We start from the raw sequence: 16,651 nt of genomic DNA, 5'->3' as shown, positions 1-16,651 counted from the left end.
CCTTCCACCTGATTGCCTACTAAAAACCGAGGAGGGATTGAACGCGCAGAGACACTCAAGTTGAGACTGCAGAGTGTGCACTACAGTCTCTAAAATATTTGGTTTTTAACATACTTTTTAAAATACTCTAATTGCACTGGCTTCTTTGCACTAAAGCTTATATTACACAACGTATGGCTGAGAACTGTGACACTCATTGCATTTAGCCTGCCTGCCCCGGTCCACCCTGGCTGTGTGCCGTTTGCGTGGAGGGCGGAGCAGAGCCTGTCGTTTCCGATCTAGCGGGCAGAGGAGCTCCTTCTGCCTCAACCTCCCCCCTACTTAAACCAATGTGCCTGTGACCGAGCAGCACATTCCCAAAGGCAAGCCTGTCTGCGCCCGTCCGTGCCCCAAAAGGGACCAGGGACCAGAAACCCTGGCTCTGAGGGGACTTTAGAGAGGATCAAGCACTCCAAAGAGGTACTATTAAAACTGAATAAACCCATTAGTACAACATGTAGACATAAAATACAGGTAGACAACATGGCACTAACATGCAGGCACTGCAATGCAATATTTAGCTGCGAAACACATACCACTAGGTAGCCAGAAGCACAGTTGGCACTATTAAACTGCAGGTCTATGGCTAAACACAAGCATGAGATACATGACCTACTAAGGGAGAAATCATTGGACGCCTTGTTCCTGACTGAAACATGGCTTAATAAAAACTCAAAACCGGATGTGATAGATGCCATCCCAAACGGCTACCGCCCAGTCAGGCAAGATAGGATAGGCCAAAGAGGAGGGGGAATTGCCATAATCCAAGAATTTTCAACGCCCGTATAGGAGCCCGCTCTTGCAGGCACTTGGCGGCCAAAATCTGGAACACCCTGCCAATCTTCATAAGAACGGAATGCAGCGAAAGTTTGTTCCGTGAAAAGAGTAAAGTACTGTCTGTTTTAGTAATTCAGTTACAATTCTATTCCACAGGCGATTTTGGAGTGACAATATCCTTTTAACAGTTGACATATGAAATGTATTTTGTTTTCTCATTGGTTGCATACAGGTTAATTACATGCAATTTCCAATTTCAAGTATTACAAAACTTACTCCCAAAATTTCAATCTTCCTCCTTGGTAAGAATCCTCTATTATGCGATTGATTCCCCCTTGCACCACCACAGCTCTGATGATAACTGCTATAAAGCCGGCCACTATGATCACGATCTGGAACACATCAGTCCACACAACGGCTTTTATGCCACCCTACAAAACATACGATTTTGAGTTATCATAAGTGTTAAACAAAGTCAATTTATCATTGATATAAAATTGAATGATGTTGCAAATTTTTACCAAACTTTTCACCTGTTCCAAATTGTATGTGAATATTGAAAAAGGTAACATCAGCCAGAAAAGGGGCTTCTTTGTCTGATTCCTTTCTTCTTTGTTGGACAAGTATCATAGAGCCTCAAGCAAGACTAAGCTTTGGGCATAAAATAGCTTGAGAAAATTCACCAGTCTTCATATTTTCAACTACACATTTGAAGATGAACAATAAAAAAATATGTTTGCCTTGGTGTAATAGGCCTTTGCTCTGAGGATCGAAGGCAGGAAATCATCTATGAAAGCTTTATTTGACATAATATGTTGGGCAAATTAATTAAAGATTTGAATGTAAGACATAATGATTACAAAAACGAACCAAGAATTGAAATTTCACTGACTCAAATTTTCTAACTTTTGAAACGTTTCTCAATTTTCTCAAATTTAAAAAGTCTGCGAACTACAGATGAAAAGCAGATGAACAAAAACTGCTCAAGTAGGTTCTGGGGGAAAAAATGGCAAGCAAAACCGAATGGTAACTAAAAAATTTTATTAGCAAAAAAACTTGAGGGGCGGAGCGGTGAATTCTCCCTCATATGTCCCTTTAGCCTGGAAAGCGACATTTTTTTGTAATGCTGGGAAAGGTACACAGACATTGCAAGTGCTAAAATAAATTTGCCATTTATAACTTAGGAAGTGGGGTGCACGTAGTACTCCTCTTCCCCCTCACAAGCCTAGGCCCAGCCCCTCCCTACAACGCTGGCTAAGAGCCCACAAATGCAAAATAAAATGACGCAAGAACATTGTTATATTTTACATTTGCTGACTCTGAGCCACGCAGTGGTTCGACACTCCTCTGCCATTGCGAGGAGCCACCACTGCACAGTTGTTTATACAATAAAATGAGAGTGAAAAACTGCAAGTTTGTCAGTTTCGCAATTTATGTTATCACCAGAACATCTCAATCCATTGATGTGAGGTTCCATGGTTCCATAGAGGGGTTCAGGTGACATCATAAACCATGAGACTGAACGCAGATTGGTTTGCAGATGTCACCAATGGGAGAAAAATTGGGAAAACTGCTGGCTGCTGTACTGGGTGACATGCCACGCACTGTGATTAAACGAATCCAAGATGCTGCAGGGAGAGTTTGTGCTCAACATTCCGCGATCTCTTCTATCTTTAAGACCTATTACTCAGGTCTGTAGCAGGAGGAACTGGGATGGAGTGCTAACAGTATCTATTGGGCTCTTTAGACTTACCTAAACTAACAACAAGTGATAGAGATTTGCTTGATGTTAAATTCTCAGCAAATGAGCTTAGATGGGTTATCGCCAGACTACTTTCAGGAAAAGCGCCAGTGGCGGGCTACATTCCATTGTGAGTATATAAAATCTTTACACCTATAATTAAGCCAAATTTTTTGGAAGTGCTAAAAGAATTTCATAACACCGGAGGGGTCTATCCTCCTGAAATGAAGCCACCACTCCAATATTTCTTTGAAAAACAAAGATACAACAGAGTGTAGCTCATACCAACCTATTTCACTTCTCAATGCCGACTCTAAAATATCTATTAGGCTTCTGGCCAATCGGGTCATTAGCATCATTTCTCAGCTTGTATCTCCTGAACATCATAGTTTCATCCCAGGGAAGGATTTGACCTAGCATACGGATGTTACTACTGCATTAAAATAGAGCATGCTGAGACTCTCTAGAAACCTCTTAACACCATTCTACTCGATGCTGAGAAAGCATTTGATTGTGTATCCTGGAAGTTCCTTTGGGAATTACTTTCACAATTTAACTTCAGTTATAGATTTATTAATTTGGTTAAGGCTATGTATAAGGCTCAGGAAGCTCCTGTTAAAATACATCAGAAATTAACACCTGTTATTCCTATTTCATGCAGAACTCGACAAGGCTGTCAGCTCTCACCTGTTTTTTATGCTCTATATATGGCGCCACATGTTAGACTTTTACTTAGAAACATCCCCAGTAATCGGAATCTAAAATATGTCTTTTTCGTTCACTGCCATTTTACATTCCTCACAGGTACTTTAAAACAACAGATTCCATAATTACAAGATTTATATAGACGGAGAAGAAAGAGCAGAGTTCTTTAAAATGTTTTAAACTCCCAATAATTGAAGGTCGATGGGCACTTCCTGACTGGTGCCTCTTCTACTGGGCCAGCATGGCTAATTGTATCAGCAAGCATGCTGCATGGTCTTTATCCTGAGAACTGGCGTCACCCCATTTAATTTGTGAAGGACCTGGACACCTGCCATATTAAATTCAAGAGTAGAGAATTATTTAAAAAGATTAGATTTAAGATCACATCAGCTTTTTAAAAGATTTGGAATAATATGAGGAGGTTTTGTAAAATTCAATTCTTTCATGCCTGTACACCGCTGCTCATCAATCCAGACCTATCCGATTGATTTGGTCCTCTTACTATGGCACTTTAGCAAACTCAGGTAGCAAGCAATTAGACAATTTGATGAATGAGTTCGGGTTAAAAACATTTTCAGATTTTCAGGCAGAATTTTCCATAATGTGTAGTGATTTTTTAATGCTTACAGATCCGGATCTTCCTATTGAGTAGAGACACTAACATCATAATCCCATTGGTCCAGCCTGATATTGCACAACTGATTTTTGACAAACATCCATCTAGTATCTCAGAAAAATATAGCTACCTTATCAATCTCTGGCAAATGATCTGGGAATATGGGCTGATAAATGGACCAATAGCTTAGGAGGGGAGGTCACAGAACAAGAATTTACTTGTATTCTTGGGTGAATCTGCAAGGTTATTACTCCCACCTGACTGAGGGGTCCGATTTACTGTACACTGTTTGATTTCTATAATGCCTGTTCAAAACTTATAGCATTCTGGTCTTCTGGCCAGCAGCAAATACTTCTTGTACAACCTCTTGGAGAGATTATTATTCCAAAAACGGGCACAGGAAGTACTATATGGTCTTTTATATCCTCTCCATTGCTAGATGAAATATTTTGAGCGACTGGAAGTCTGCTTTTCTGCCTAAATATGAGGAGTGGTGGAAAGGGATAATGGAGGCGTATGAATTGGAACGTCGGATAGTGAAGATTAGAGGGTCTATGGTGAAATTTATCATATTGGGGGGAATTTTAGAGATTATTTAGCGTCAGATTAGGGATTGATGTATATTTTGTCTATGTTGATCAGCTGCTCTCTAATGATTTATTTGAATACAGGGAATCAATAGCCTTAATCACTAATGAAATTCAAACTCATGAATCTGTAAGCAACATTGATTCAACATGTCATTAATGAGCGTAAGTCAGTGTGTACAGTACTGAGCATGTATCCGTAACTAAGCCTTCCTATGTTTTAATATACGGTCTAAAATTTGTTTTTAATCTATCCCTGCGGAAAGTGCTAAACTGAAACGTAATCAGAAAAAATATGTAGTTCAACCCATTTCCTTCTGTTTCATTATTTTTTCATCTTTCCCGAGATTCAAGATGAGAGAGCATTAACAAAACACATTTAGAGCCCTTGTCTATACATCTGAAGGGAATATTACGCCACCATGGACCAAATTGTTGCAGTCTTCATGACCTTGCCTCAGAACTGGGAAGGGTGTTGGTGCCCCCTTCATTTTATCAAAGGACAGAAAGTGTTATGCTTGAAAACACAAGGGCTGTATTTATCTAGATGTAACACAGCAATCCAAGTGACCTTGTTGTGCTGCGTTTCAAGGAAAGGTCAGTAATGTGACATATTTATCAGAATTCGGCGCATTCCTGCCTTTTCCCTGCACTGGTGCACAATGGGCTGCCTAGCACCAACACAAGCACCCTTGCACCATGGTGCAATGGTGCCTGCATTGCATGCAGGATAATGTTTGTGCGGAAAGGGGCACCTTCTGCACAAAAGCAATCCCCTGAGGCACTCTTCTCTTTCTATATGTGCTGCAGAAAGGTGAGGCTCTTCTGCATTCAGAACACTCATCTGCAATCTGATGGGTCTTCCTGGGCAGGGAGGAATGGGATACTTGCACTTCAACAGGTAGGGTCCTGTCCACACATAAAACACTGATTTACCCCCCACAGATAGCCTGGCAGACAGGACTGAATTGAAAGGGATCCTTGTGCACTTCAGTGAGCTGCTTTGAAGTCACCCTCTACATCAAAGGCAATTTTGGATGTAAGTACTGGGTCTCTGACTACCTAAAAGCAGACACTTCATTATCTTGAGCTGAAAGGCTGTCAGAAGGACTGCTGCACTGCCTATGGGAATCAACTGGACTTCTTTCTGGAAGGACTGCTTTTTTGCTGGTTGCCTTACTGCCTGCTGCTCCCTGATTCTGCTGGAAGGAGAGCTAGACTCTGCCTTCCCTCCAAGTGAGCTCCAAGGGCTTGCTGGCTTTTCTCCTGTTTTCTGAAGTCTCAGTGACACAAATGTCTTCCTGCAATTCTGCTGGGGATGATGTAATCTGATATCTGTGAATCCTACTTTTGCCTGAAGTGCCCTCTTCAAGTTCTCTGCCTCAGAAGTGGGTTCTGCAGCTGTTTTGCTACAAAACTGATGCATTGTTACCACTGCCCCTGTCGGAACCAATGCATTGCCCTTTGACACTGATGCAGAGGTTGTTCGATGACAGTGGTTCCGCAGCCTGCGTGTCCCGCTGATGACGTTCTGTGTGGCTCGACGACGACGCATTGCCTTAATTTCAGCAACAACAACACATTGCTTTCACCTCAGCGAAGCTCAACAATGACACAGCATTCTGACTGCATGGAAAAGATCAACGCATCAAGCACTCAGACTCAATGCTTTACTCCAGCCGATGTACTTTCTCAGTGGCACCTGCATGGGCCCTGTAGCTGGCCGACCCCGCATCGCGGTCGGACTGAACTTTGGATTTGCACTGGCCCCTCGCGACCTGAAGTAATCTTTTGACTGCTAGTGACTTCTAAGCACTGCTATTCCATTCAATCTGTAAAAATGTATATCCAAACTTCTACTGATTTGATTCATACTCTTTTGGTCTTGTTTTACTCAGATGAATATCCTCTGTTTGTCTAAACCTGTGTGGAGTATTTCTGTGGTGTATTCATTGTGTTACTGTGTGTGTGTGTGTGCGTGTTGCACAAATTCTTTACACGTTGCCTCTTCAGATAAGCCTGACTGCTCTGTGCCAAGCTACCAGAGGGTGAGCACATGATACCTTTTAGTGTATAGCTTAGCCTGACTAGACTGGTGGTTCCTGCATGACCTGGGTGGATACACCAGCCAACTACTAATCCCATCTGTAACATTCCCCCTTTGCCCACCCAAAGCTTTTTGCTGCAGAACTTGAGGAAAAAATAGAAATTCAAAAAAGAGTAATCTAATCTTGAGAAGCCTTGCCCAGCCACAGTTTCTCACTGTGTCCTGTGTATGATCTGCAGGTGTTGGTCTAATTCTAAAGGTAAAACTCTTGATCAGAAGGAATTGTAAACACTTGCCACCTTAATTGTAGTTCAGAGGCAATAGATGTCTAGCTACTGATCCTCTATACTTCTTGAAGAAGGGAAACCAACAACCCGGTTTCAACACTGCTAAATCTCCAGTCCATTTCATAAGGTACCTAGGTCAGGGCAACTGCACCCCACTGGCTTTTGTTGAATTCTGAGTTCCTTTTAATTTCTATGGAAAAGTTTGATTTTTTAATTCTGATCCTCACCTCTTATTTTCCGATGGTTGTCATTTAGATCATATTGAATGTATTAAATTAGTGAGGGACTTTAAACTTCTTTCTTAAATATAATGTTGTTTTGCTGTTGTTGCACCTGTGCCACATGCATTTTTCCCAAAATGTTCATGCTGCTACTGACAACATACCAAGGGTAAGCAAGGGATTCCTTACAGAAACCTGTTTACCTCAAAGGAATTATTTTGTTTTTGTGGGAGCATCTCTCCCCTACAGTTTAACTATGGTGTTTGCTACAGGAAAAAGCCTATTGTAAGATATCAAATGAGCTTTCATTTATTTGATGACCTACCACTGTGCAATAGAAAGTGCAAACTGCTCCAGTTATGACCACCGCGCCCCAAAGATTAAGTCCAGTAACTGTAAAAAAAAAAGAAAATATGAACGTTTTTTTTATTAATGGAAAACATGTATAAACGCTACATTTTGAATGTTTTGTTTGAGACATAGAAATAAGTAATTTCTTGGCAAGAGGAACACATTTTCATTCATTAATACATAGTTCTCAAATTATCATTTGACAAAATAAATCTTGTACACTAAGGCCCTGATTAAGAGTTAGGTGTTGCAGAGGGTGAAATTACAATGTATTGCTGATAATTCCTTCCCTGAACCGTTCAATAATGAGTTATTTGTTTGCAAATGAGGAATAACACATGGGCCCAATTATACCTAGTAAAAATGTGCTTACAGATCCATATTTTAGGTGAAATAATGGCTCTTCTCTACTTCCATGGCATACCTACTAAGCGTTCCGCGTTCCTGTTTACCCTCTGCTTTTAATAGTGACTAAACGACAGCGGGGGAATGCTACTACTTGGAGGGCAGTTAGATCATTCAAGGCAGGTAAGACTGCTGCCAGGCATCAGCGGCCGTTGATGCTCTAACTGTGCAATAGGAGAGGGTTGGTGGAGCTGGGCTGTACTTGTGCAAGCAAATCCTGCTTGATCAGCACTGTCAGATTATTTGTAAGTTAAATTGGGCATGTTGTTCATGTGAATATATGACGTTACAACGCAAACAATTACAACGCATGCCTTTACAATGCTGTTTTTACATCGCAACTACCAATACATCGCATGATTTTACAACACATGCCATTACAATTCATTTTTAAAAACTACTGTTACAACACATACCATTAGAACGCATACCATTACAACGCATAATACTTTTAGAATAACAGTGGGGTAAGTGTTGGATAGTGTAGGGATAAAAATTAATATTCCTACTGCAGTGAAGGATGCAGTAGGGAAAGTGTTGGATAGTGTAGGGGCAAAATTTACTATTCTCATATACCCCAAAACCCATACCCACCCTAAAACTAAAAAAATCTCCATTACTTACCTTATAATGCGTTGTAATAGCATGCGTTGTAATGGCATGCGTTGTAATGGTATGTGTTGTAATGGCATGTGTTGTAGTGACATGCGTTGAAATGGCATGCGTTGTAATGGCATGCTATGTAAAGGCAGTTGTGTTGTAACAGCTGCATTGTAAAGGTAGTGCATTGTAATGATTGCATTGTAATGGTTCTTTCTCTGTTCATGCACCATGCAAATCCAGATACAGGAACACCAGGCTGCGTGTGAATGGGCGAACAAGGTAATACCCTGAGATACAACTCTCCCGACTCATATTCTGGCTGCATGGCATGATATGTTCCTAAATTGGTGTTGACAAGTTATCAAGTGGAAATCCATTCCATTAGAAGCATGCATCATAGACATACAGTTTTAAGAGTAGTCACCTATATCTTTTGAACTGATTATCTAAAAACATTTCTTTGCTTTGCTAATATCACTTTCACATTTCTATCCGTGTTCCTGGGTTTTTGAGATCCAGGAGAGAGGGACATAATGTGATTTGGAGTATGTGATTAAATTGGGTTACCCTTTGTAAATTGCAAATTAAAGAAAGGGGCAGTTTTCAAAATACTGCATAGATTAAAACATAGATGTGCTCACTTGTGACTTATTAAACCATAATGTCAGCCATCCCTCACTTTAACAGAAAAGCATCTTTTCATAAAGTGTTAAAAAAACATTTTCTGTTTTTTAGAATTACCTCACTGAACCTGAAAGTGTGGCAGGCATTTTGATTTAAATTAGTTTATTTTTGCAAACAATAATTTAATGAAGTTGATTAAGACAAATCATAATCAATTATTAGAGAGTACAGGCTCTAATCAAGTTTTGTGTATCACCTCACCCTCCTCCACTGAATTCTCTGTGGGGAAAGAATATCACTTGGAAATGGGGTAAGCTTCCTTTGCCTTCATGGTTGAAGGCAAATATTTATAGAAATGTGAAATCGATAATTATGAAAAAAAATCACAACCATCACTTTTTGATCCAATCCAGCTTCAAGTCAATCAGGATTCTTATAAAGCGTGACTACTTACCAGTGAGGGTCTCAAGGCGTTGTGTGAGGTGGGAGGGGGTGAAATTCCGGTTCGGTGGAAGAGCCAGGTCTTGAGGCCCTTCCTGAATTGCGGAAGTGATGGCGATTGCCTGTGGAGCAGAAGCAAGAAGTTCCAGGTTTTTGCAGTGAGGTAGGAGGAGGATCTTCCTCCAGCTGTGGTCTTGCGGATTCATGGTGTTCAGGGCTTGTTGGGCAGAGTGAAGATGTCTGGTGGGAGTGAAGAAGGAGAGGCGGTGGTAGAGGTATGCAGGTCTGGCGTTGTGGAGAGCATTGTAGGCATGTATGAGGAGTTTGAAGGTAATTCTTTTGTTGATAGGTAGCCAGTGAAGGTCTCTTAGGTGGCCAGTGGTGTGGCTGTGGTATGGGATGTTCTGGATGAGTCTGGCGGAGGCTTTCTGGATGTTCTGCAGTTTCTTTTCAAGCTTTTGGGTGGTGCCGTCATAGAGTGAATTGCCATAGTCGAGTCTGTTGGTGACGAGCACATGGGTGACCGTTTTCCTGGACTCTGTGGGGATCCACTTGAAGATCTTACGAAGCAGGCGGAGCGGGTGGAGGCAGGAGGACAAAACTGTGTTAATTTGTCTTTTCATTGAGCGAGGAGTCCAGGCTGATGATGAGGTTTTATGTGTGGACTTTAGTCTTGTCAGAGTTAATCTTGAGGCAACGGTCCTTCATCCAGTTGCCAACTGCTTTCATCCCATTCTGGAAGTTGCTCTTAAAGGCTGTGGTTTAGTCTGTGAGGGAGTGGCTCAGTTGGGTATCATCGGCGTAGGAGATGATGTTTACTCCATGGCTTCCGATGATGGCTGCCAGCAAGGCCATGTAGATGTTGAAGAAGTTGAGGCCTAGGGAGAATCCCAGAGGCACTCTGCATCTATTTCTGTGGGTTCCGAGTTAAACAGTGGAAGTCTGACTCTGTGTTTGACCGGTGAGGAAGGAGCAGATCCATGCTAGGGCTTTGTCGTGGACGACAGTGTTGTGGAGTCTGGCTTCAGAGGGCATTGTGGGAGACGGTGTTGAAGGTGGCTGAGAGGTCCAGTAGGATGAGGGCAGAGGTTTTGACACAGTCGATGAGGGTGCGAATGTCATCTGTCACAGCAAGGAGAGCAGGTTTGGTGCTGTGGTTGCTTCTGAAGCCTGATTGAGAGAAGTCCAGAATGTGGTTTGTTCAATGAACTCGGAGAGTTGGGCGTTGAAGGCTTTCTCCAAGACTTTGCATGGGAAGGGGAGCAGAGAGATGAGTCTGTAGTTCTTGAGGTCCATTGGGTCGGCAGAGGGTTTCTTCAGCAGGGGGATGATCTCTGCATGTTTCCAGTCTACCGGGATGGTGGTGGAATGGATGGAGCAGTTGATGGTTCGGCAGAGTTTGGGTGCAATGGAGGTGCTGGCTCTGTTGAAAATATGGTGAGGGCATGGATCCAAAGGGGCTCCAGAGTGGATGCTCTTTATAATTCTTAGGGTGTTGTCAGAGGGGAAGGTGGTCTAGTGGGTAAGGTCTGCTGGGGTCTTAAGCCATTGGGTGTGATGGTAGCAGTGGGTTGGGTGTGTCTTGGGTTGCAAAGCTGTCATAGAACTTCTTGATGTTCCTGTGGAAGAAGGTGGCGAGTTGTTGGTGAATTTGTTAACCAAGGTAAAGAGTTCTTTGCTGTTGTGTGCGTTGGCGTTAATGCAATCCTTGATGGCTGCTGTCTTTTTTATTCGGATGAGGTGGTGGTGTGCAGTGAAGGTGGTTTTGAAGGCTGCGTGGTCTTCCATGATCTTGTTGCTCCTCCAATGTTTTCTCAAACCGTCCTATAAACATTGTTTTAACCCCTTGAGTGCTTGTGACGAGCTCAGCTCGTCATGAGGCACAGTGCACCGGCCATTGGAACGTTCGCACGCGGGGATAATTTCCCCGCTGTGCTGAACGTTCCAAAACGGGTGTGGCCGTGACGAGCTCAGCTCGTCATGAGTGCAACTCTGCTGTGCCTCATGACGAGCTGAGCTTGTCACAAGCACAGCCACGCCGCACGCGGCCCCTCTCCCCCCACACAACGGGGGGGAAACTCCCCACAGTGAAGGGGTTAAAAACACAGAGGGGGTAACATAAAATGCATTTTGTGAATGATACATTGTGGACAAATCTGCTGCAGTACAAAACATGCATTTGGTGCGTGCCAAGCAGTATGGCACTGAAATGTTACACAACATACCTCAATCATAGGGTTAGACCACCCTAAAGGCCAATCAGACAGTGCCTGACAAGATGGTCTGGTCTGACGGTTTAAGGGCCATCTATTTATGGGACTGTTTTATGGTCTCCTGGGCTAGTGTTTACTGTTAAAATAATAATTTCCTACAGCAAGCTCAAATCTATGCAAATTTCCATATCTTGGAAAACAATTGTACAGCATGTTTTTACAAGTTCAACTGCCCCAATTTGCAAACTTGGGCCTCTTTCTAACTTTCTACGTAACTAATGGGGGCCCCATTTATTGTGAGTCCTTAGGACAGATGGCACTCAGGGGGTTGTTCCTTCCAGTTGTCTATGGTGTCAACCTCCAGTCCCAGTGTCCAGAAGAAAAGCACAACCAAGAGAGAGCTCTTCCCCCTGCAAATAACCTTTTTTTTTAGTGGGGCCAGGAGGTTCCAGCAGGGAAGCAACTTTGGCTCCAGGAGGATGGGGTCACCACCAAATGATGGCTAAAGTGCAGGGGGAGCTTCAAGGCAGCACAGCCTCCCCCCTAAAGGAAGACCTGGGTCTCCACCCTAAATTGGGTAGTACTCGTAAAGGATAACCTCTCATGGATTTCCAAGGATTTTATAGCTCTCCCCAGGATGCAGCATAAGCTCTATAGCTGGGAGTGCTGCACCCTCTAGGGGCAACGTTTATGACTGCAGTATCTGTGGTTTGAAGGCAGCCAACATAAGTTTTCATGTTGTGCAAACACCCAGGGGGAAGTGGTGTAATTAATAATGTTAACTTTCATTTTCCATACAAAAGGTTATGCTGGGTTCACAAATCACTCAGAGATGCATAGATCTTGAGCAAGTTTTAATGATGTAATGATGCTGACAACCACTCATGTTCAAGGTATACATGCTTTATTGCCAATATTAAGTGCATTCATTCAAAGTGATATTCCATTATTGTATTTTAATACAAGTGAAGTTTTTAACATGTGATTTGGTGATCTCAATCTACCTTTGGAAGGAGCAAGAGTAATTACGCAATGTCACCAAGAAGTATTTCCATCAACTTATGTATATTTGTAAATGCTGCATTGTATTGAGAAGTGTGCATGTAATAAATGTACTTCTTCTTTTTTCAAAAGAAAAGCACAGATTTGACAATCGTTTATTGAGTGTTATTATTGTGTACCTGTGAATAGCGATTACTAGCCCAAACCACCTCCCTTGAGGAGGTCTTGGACTGCTCCGCTTCGCTACCTTGAGAGAGTCAGGTACTACAATGGGATCTTTCGTTCGCAAAGGAGGACAAATGTAGACCCATTACTTGTGCAGGCCACACAACTAATGACTCACTTTCTAACAGTATATAGGAAATTCTTTATATGACATTAAAAAAAATGTAATTTGGACTCCAAAGCAATGTATTCTATCTATTATAGAATTTGGCTTTTGGGTGCACCCTACATTATTATTTACAGGTGAAAGATTATTTTCCTTGATGTGTGTAAGCCCTTTAAGGCTCATGGCCTAACTCTCTGCTTGCCACAAGTCACGAAAGTGACCCCTATGTTTCCTTATATCAAGGCCATATATATGTAGAGTCTATATCCTTGTATGTAACTGTGGAGGAGCTGAAACTGAAAATGCACAGGTGAATACTGCAGAAATAGTCCTGTAGCAGAGAAGAGTGCATAGGGAGAAGTAAATAATAGGAGATGCCATGGTCAAGGAGCAGGAAGTAATAGAATCAGATGTCTGTATGAAAGAGAAACACAAAGAGGAATAAAATACAGGCACTCCCAAGATATAATTTGATGGACAGTACTTGTCTCCAAAGGTAAGCAGCTAGAGGATCATAAAATAATTTGTATTTCACCTTTTTATTTTATTTTATTTTCTTTGCTAATATGCTACATTGTTAACACCAGAACCTGGGCTTCTATGGGAATTCACAAGGGCATATTATCAAGCCCATTATCTCCGCTTTAGCAGCAGTTTCCTGCCGATAAAAGAGGCGATAATGTATCGCCCTTTCTTGATAATATGGCCCCTAGTTCGATGTTGCTTGGAGCTCAGCCTTGTGCGTCAGTGTGTGTGAAATCATTTTCCTTGGGATTTCGTTGTTTATGCAAAAACCTGGGGACACCATAAAGTATCCCGAAGCAGGTGTGGATCCAACAGATTGGAGACAAGGGACCTAATTCTCAAAGGTGAGTTTGCATGTATAAATGTATTTAAATAATATCTTGATTCACTTACTTAGTCAAGTCATGTCAAGTCAATGATATTTATTAAGCGCACATATCACCCAGGGGTCTCATGGCGCTTGAGTAGACTCCACTTAAGCCAAATATGAGAAAGATCTCCTGCCATGTCTGTCGGTACGAACTCTGCATGGAGTGAGAATAAATTTGGTGCTTGACCTTAACGTCCTGGTCGGGTGGTACCAACAACGTTTTTTTGCAAAATAGCTAGGCCCATTTCCGTGCATGCTCTTGTGCACTAGACATAGAACCTTGTTGCGAGTACGCTTCCTTATAGGAAGCCAATGAAGATGCTTCAGACTAGGAACTAATGGGGATCTAGAAGAAAGGTTCTGTACCAGTCTGGCGGCTGTATTCTGCAGGACCTGGAGCCTGGAATAGAGTTATTCGTTGATCGAGGCCAACAGGGCGTTTCCGTAGTCAATGCAGCTGATGATCAGTCCCTGAACAAGTGGCTTCCTCAATTCGATTGGGATCCATTGAAAGATTTTTTTTTAAAACTGCGCATGGTTCCATAACAGGCACCAGTTACCTGGTTTACCTGATTTTTCATTCATAGCTGGTTGTAAATCATGACTCCAAGGTTGCGCACCACTGATTTTGGAGGAAGGACAGGGACCCAGTTTTTGGGGCCACCAGTTGTTAGACCAAACTTCGTGTGCCCCACCCAAGATTATGACCTCAGTCTTGCTGCCATTTAGCTGGAGATGGTTCGCACTCATCCAGCTATTGACGTGTATCATGCAGATTTTAAAATGCGTCTGTGTGTCAAGGGGATCAGGTCCTAGGGTGATCACTAGCTGGGTGTCATCAGCATATGACACCACATCAAAGCCATAGGATCTGATCACCCTTGTCAGAGGTGTCACATAAAGATTGAAGAGCATAGGGTTCAAAATAGAACCCTGAGGGACACCCATCTTTACTGGCCGGCTACTAGAAACTATGTTGTCAATTTGTACTGTGATGGTTCGATTGGTTAAATAGCTTTTAAGGCAGTCCATGGCCTTACCAATGACACCCATCTCCCAGAGCCGTTGTTCTAAAATGCTGTGGGAGATGGTGTGAAAAGCAGCAGAGAAATCCAACAGGATGAACATGGCCGATTGTCCGTTGTCCCGGGCTAGTCTGATGTTGTCAATAACTTCCACCAGCGCTGTTTCAGTGCTGTGGGCAACCCTGAAACGAAGTGTGATGGGTCCAGTAGTCCGTGGCTCTCCAAATGGGCAGTAAGTTGCTCATTGATCAAAGACTCGAGGACCTTTCCAAAATAAAGAAGCAAAGAAATAGGACGGTAGTTGCTAGGGATTTTAGGATCGGCTGTAGATTGTTTTAGGATAGGCCTGACCCTCGCAGCTTTCCATATAACTGGGACTTCTGGTTGCAAAAGTGACGTATTAAATATATCAGTGAGGTTTCTAAAAGCAAAGGGGCGACAATTGAAAAAAAGACGCTGTGGAATCGGGTCTACCAGAGAGCCAAATTTGATCTGGGTCAGGGCAGTTGACACTTCATCCGGGTTAAGCAGGTTAAACTCCTTTAAAGGAGGGAAAATGCTATCAGGGGCATGATCACAAGTTTGGCAGTGGGGCGGTACGCCACTTCTCCGCTCCTGCACCGCAAAACTCAACCGCCGGCCACTCACTGTATTCTTGTTGTCTAGCAGGCAGTCTTTTGGTGTTCCAACTGGAGTTACTTTAAAAGAGGCACCGCAATGGGAACATCAAAGCAAGTTCCTGCACGGCATGGACTATTAAATCCATGCCGTGCAGGGACTGGGCATGTATGCAGACAGGGGGGCCCACCATGTGCCCCCCTGCATGCATCCTCATGGCCAGAGGCAACAAGGGGCCCTCTGGAGCCCCCTTAGTTTTCTCACCGCCAGCAGTTCCATGGCGTGAACACCGCCATGAGACCGCTTGATAATGAGGAAATTCGTAATGTGTTTGGTGGGGCTACAGCTGCTCCTTTAGGCATACCGAGTTTGCCCTGCCAAGCACATTGAGGCCTAAGACCACTGCACCACTGCCAGGCTTTGCGGCGGTCTCAAAACTGTATGATCGCTGTAGTTGTAATGCATTAGTCGGACCCCTGGTGGGAGGTCCCCTACCACCACCCCATCTCCACCACGGGTTTGGTGGTCCATCAGGCCCTTAGTCCTTTCTTTTAATATTGATTTCCTATTCTACTTCATGGGAAGCCCATGATACAGGTAGTGTATACTGTGCAAAATATTATCTTTCTGGGCTCTTCTACTGGCTTGGCATGATAGCAAAAGATTTTAAGTTGAAATTTCAATTAGTTGAATATGAATATTATCTAGGAGATTTTGGGATTGCAGTCATATTTTCCACACACATTCAGGGATGTGGAATTCCTATAGCCCAATGTCCAGGACATATTGTTTGGGGTCAAGGGCAACAAGTTGTAATGTGTAGTTTGCCCAAGTAGGCCCAACCCCCTGCAGCACAAACCCTTTGGCTGCCAGTTTGCAGTAGCACATTAAGGGCCAGGGAAGGGCACTGCCTGAAGTTAGGTTGTTATTTGTGTGCCTATCTTAATGTAGTTCAAACTTGTATTTATGGTTCATTAATTGAAAGCCTTTATTATTAGGGTGAGCGCTCTCAGTAAATATAAGTTCTGACTGCACTACTGACAGTGGTTTCAGTATAAAAATGAGCACTCACGGTTTCAAAGTTTAGCAATATGAGGCTATGCATAATGCTCCCAGAATGCTC

General features: G+C 42.9%; 1 protein-coding gene across 1 annotated transcript in view; it reads right to left on the bottom strand.

Moving 5' to 3' along the window:
* The window catches only part of LOC147750805 (sodium-coupled monocarboxylate transporter 1-like), a 277,140-nt gene that overhangs the window by 136,357 nt on the left and 124,132 nt on the right, over positions 1–16,651 (bottom strand). The window contains exons 4-5 of the mRNA XM_086918021.1: positions 7,346–7,413; positions 1,093–1,247 (exon numbers count right to left, since the gene is read on the bottom strand). Coding sequence (XP_086774147.1) covers positions 1,093–1,247; positions 7,346–7,413 — 223 coding nt within the window. The remainder of the gene's footprint in view (positions 1–1,092; positions 1,248–7,345; positions 7,414–16,651) is intronic.

This window comes from Lissotriton vulgaris, chromosome 1_1 (genome assembly GCF_964263255.1).
Source record: "Lissotriton vulgaris chromosome 1_1, aLisVul1.2, whole genome shotgun sequence".
Lineage (NCBI taxonomy): Eukaryota > Metazoa > Chordata > Amphibia > Caudata > Salamandridae > Lissotriton > Lissotriton vulgaris.
This window is presented reverse-complemented; position numbering and strand designations above follow the sequence as displayed.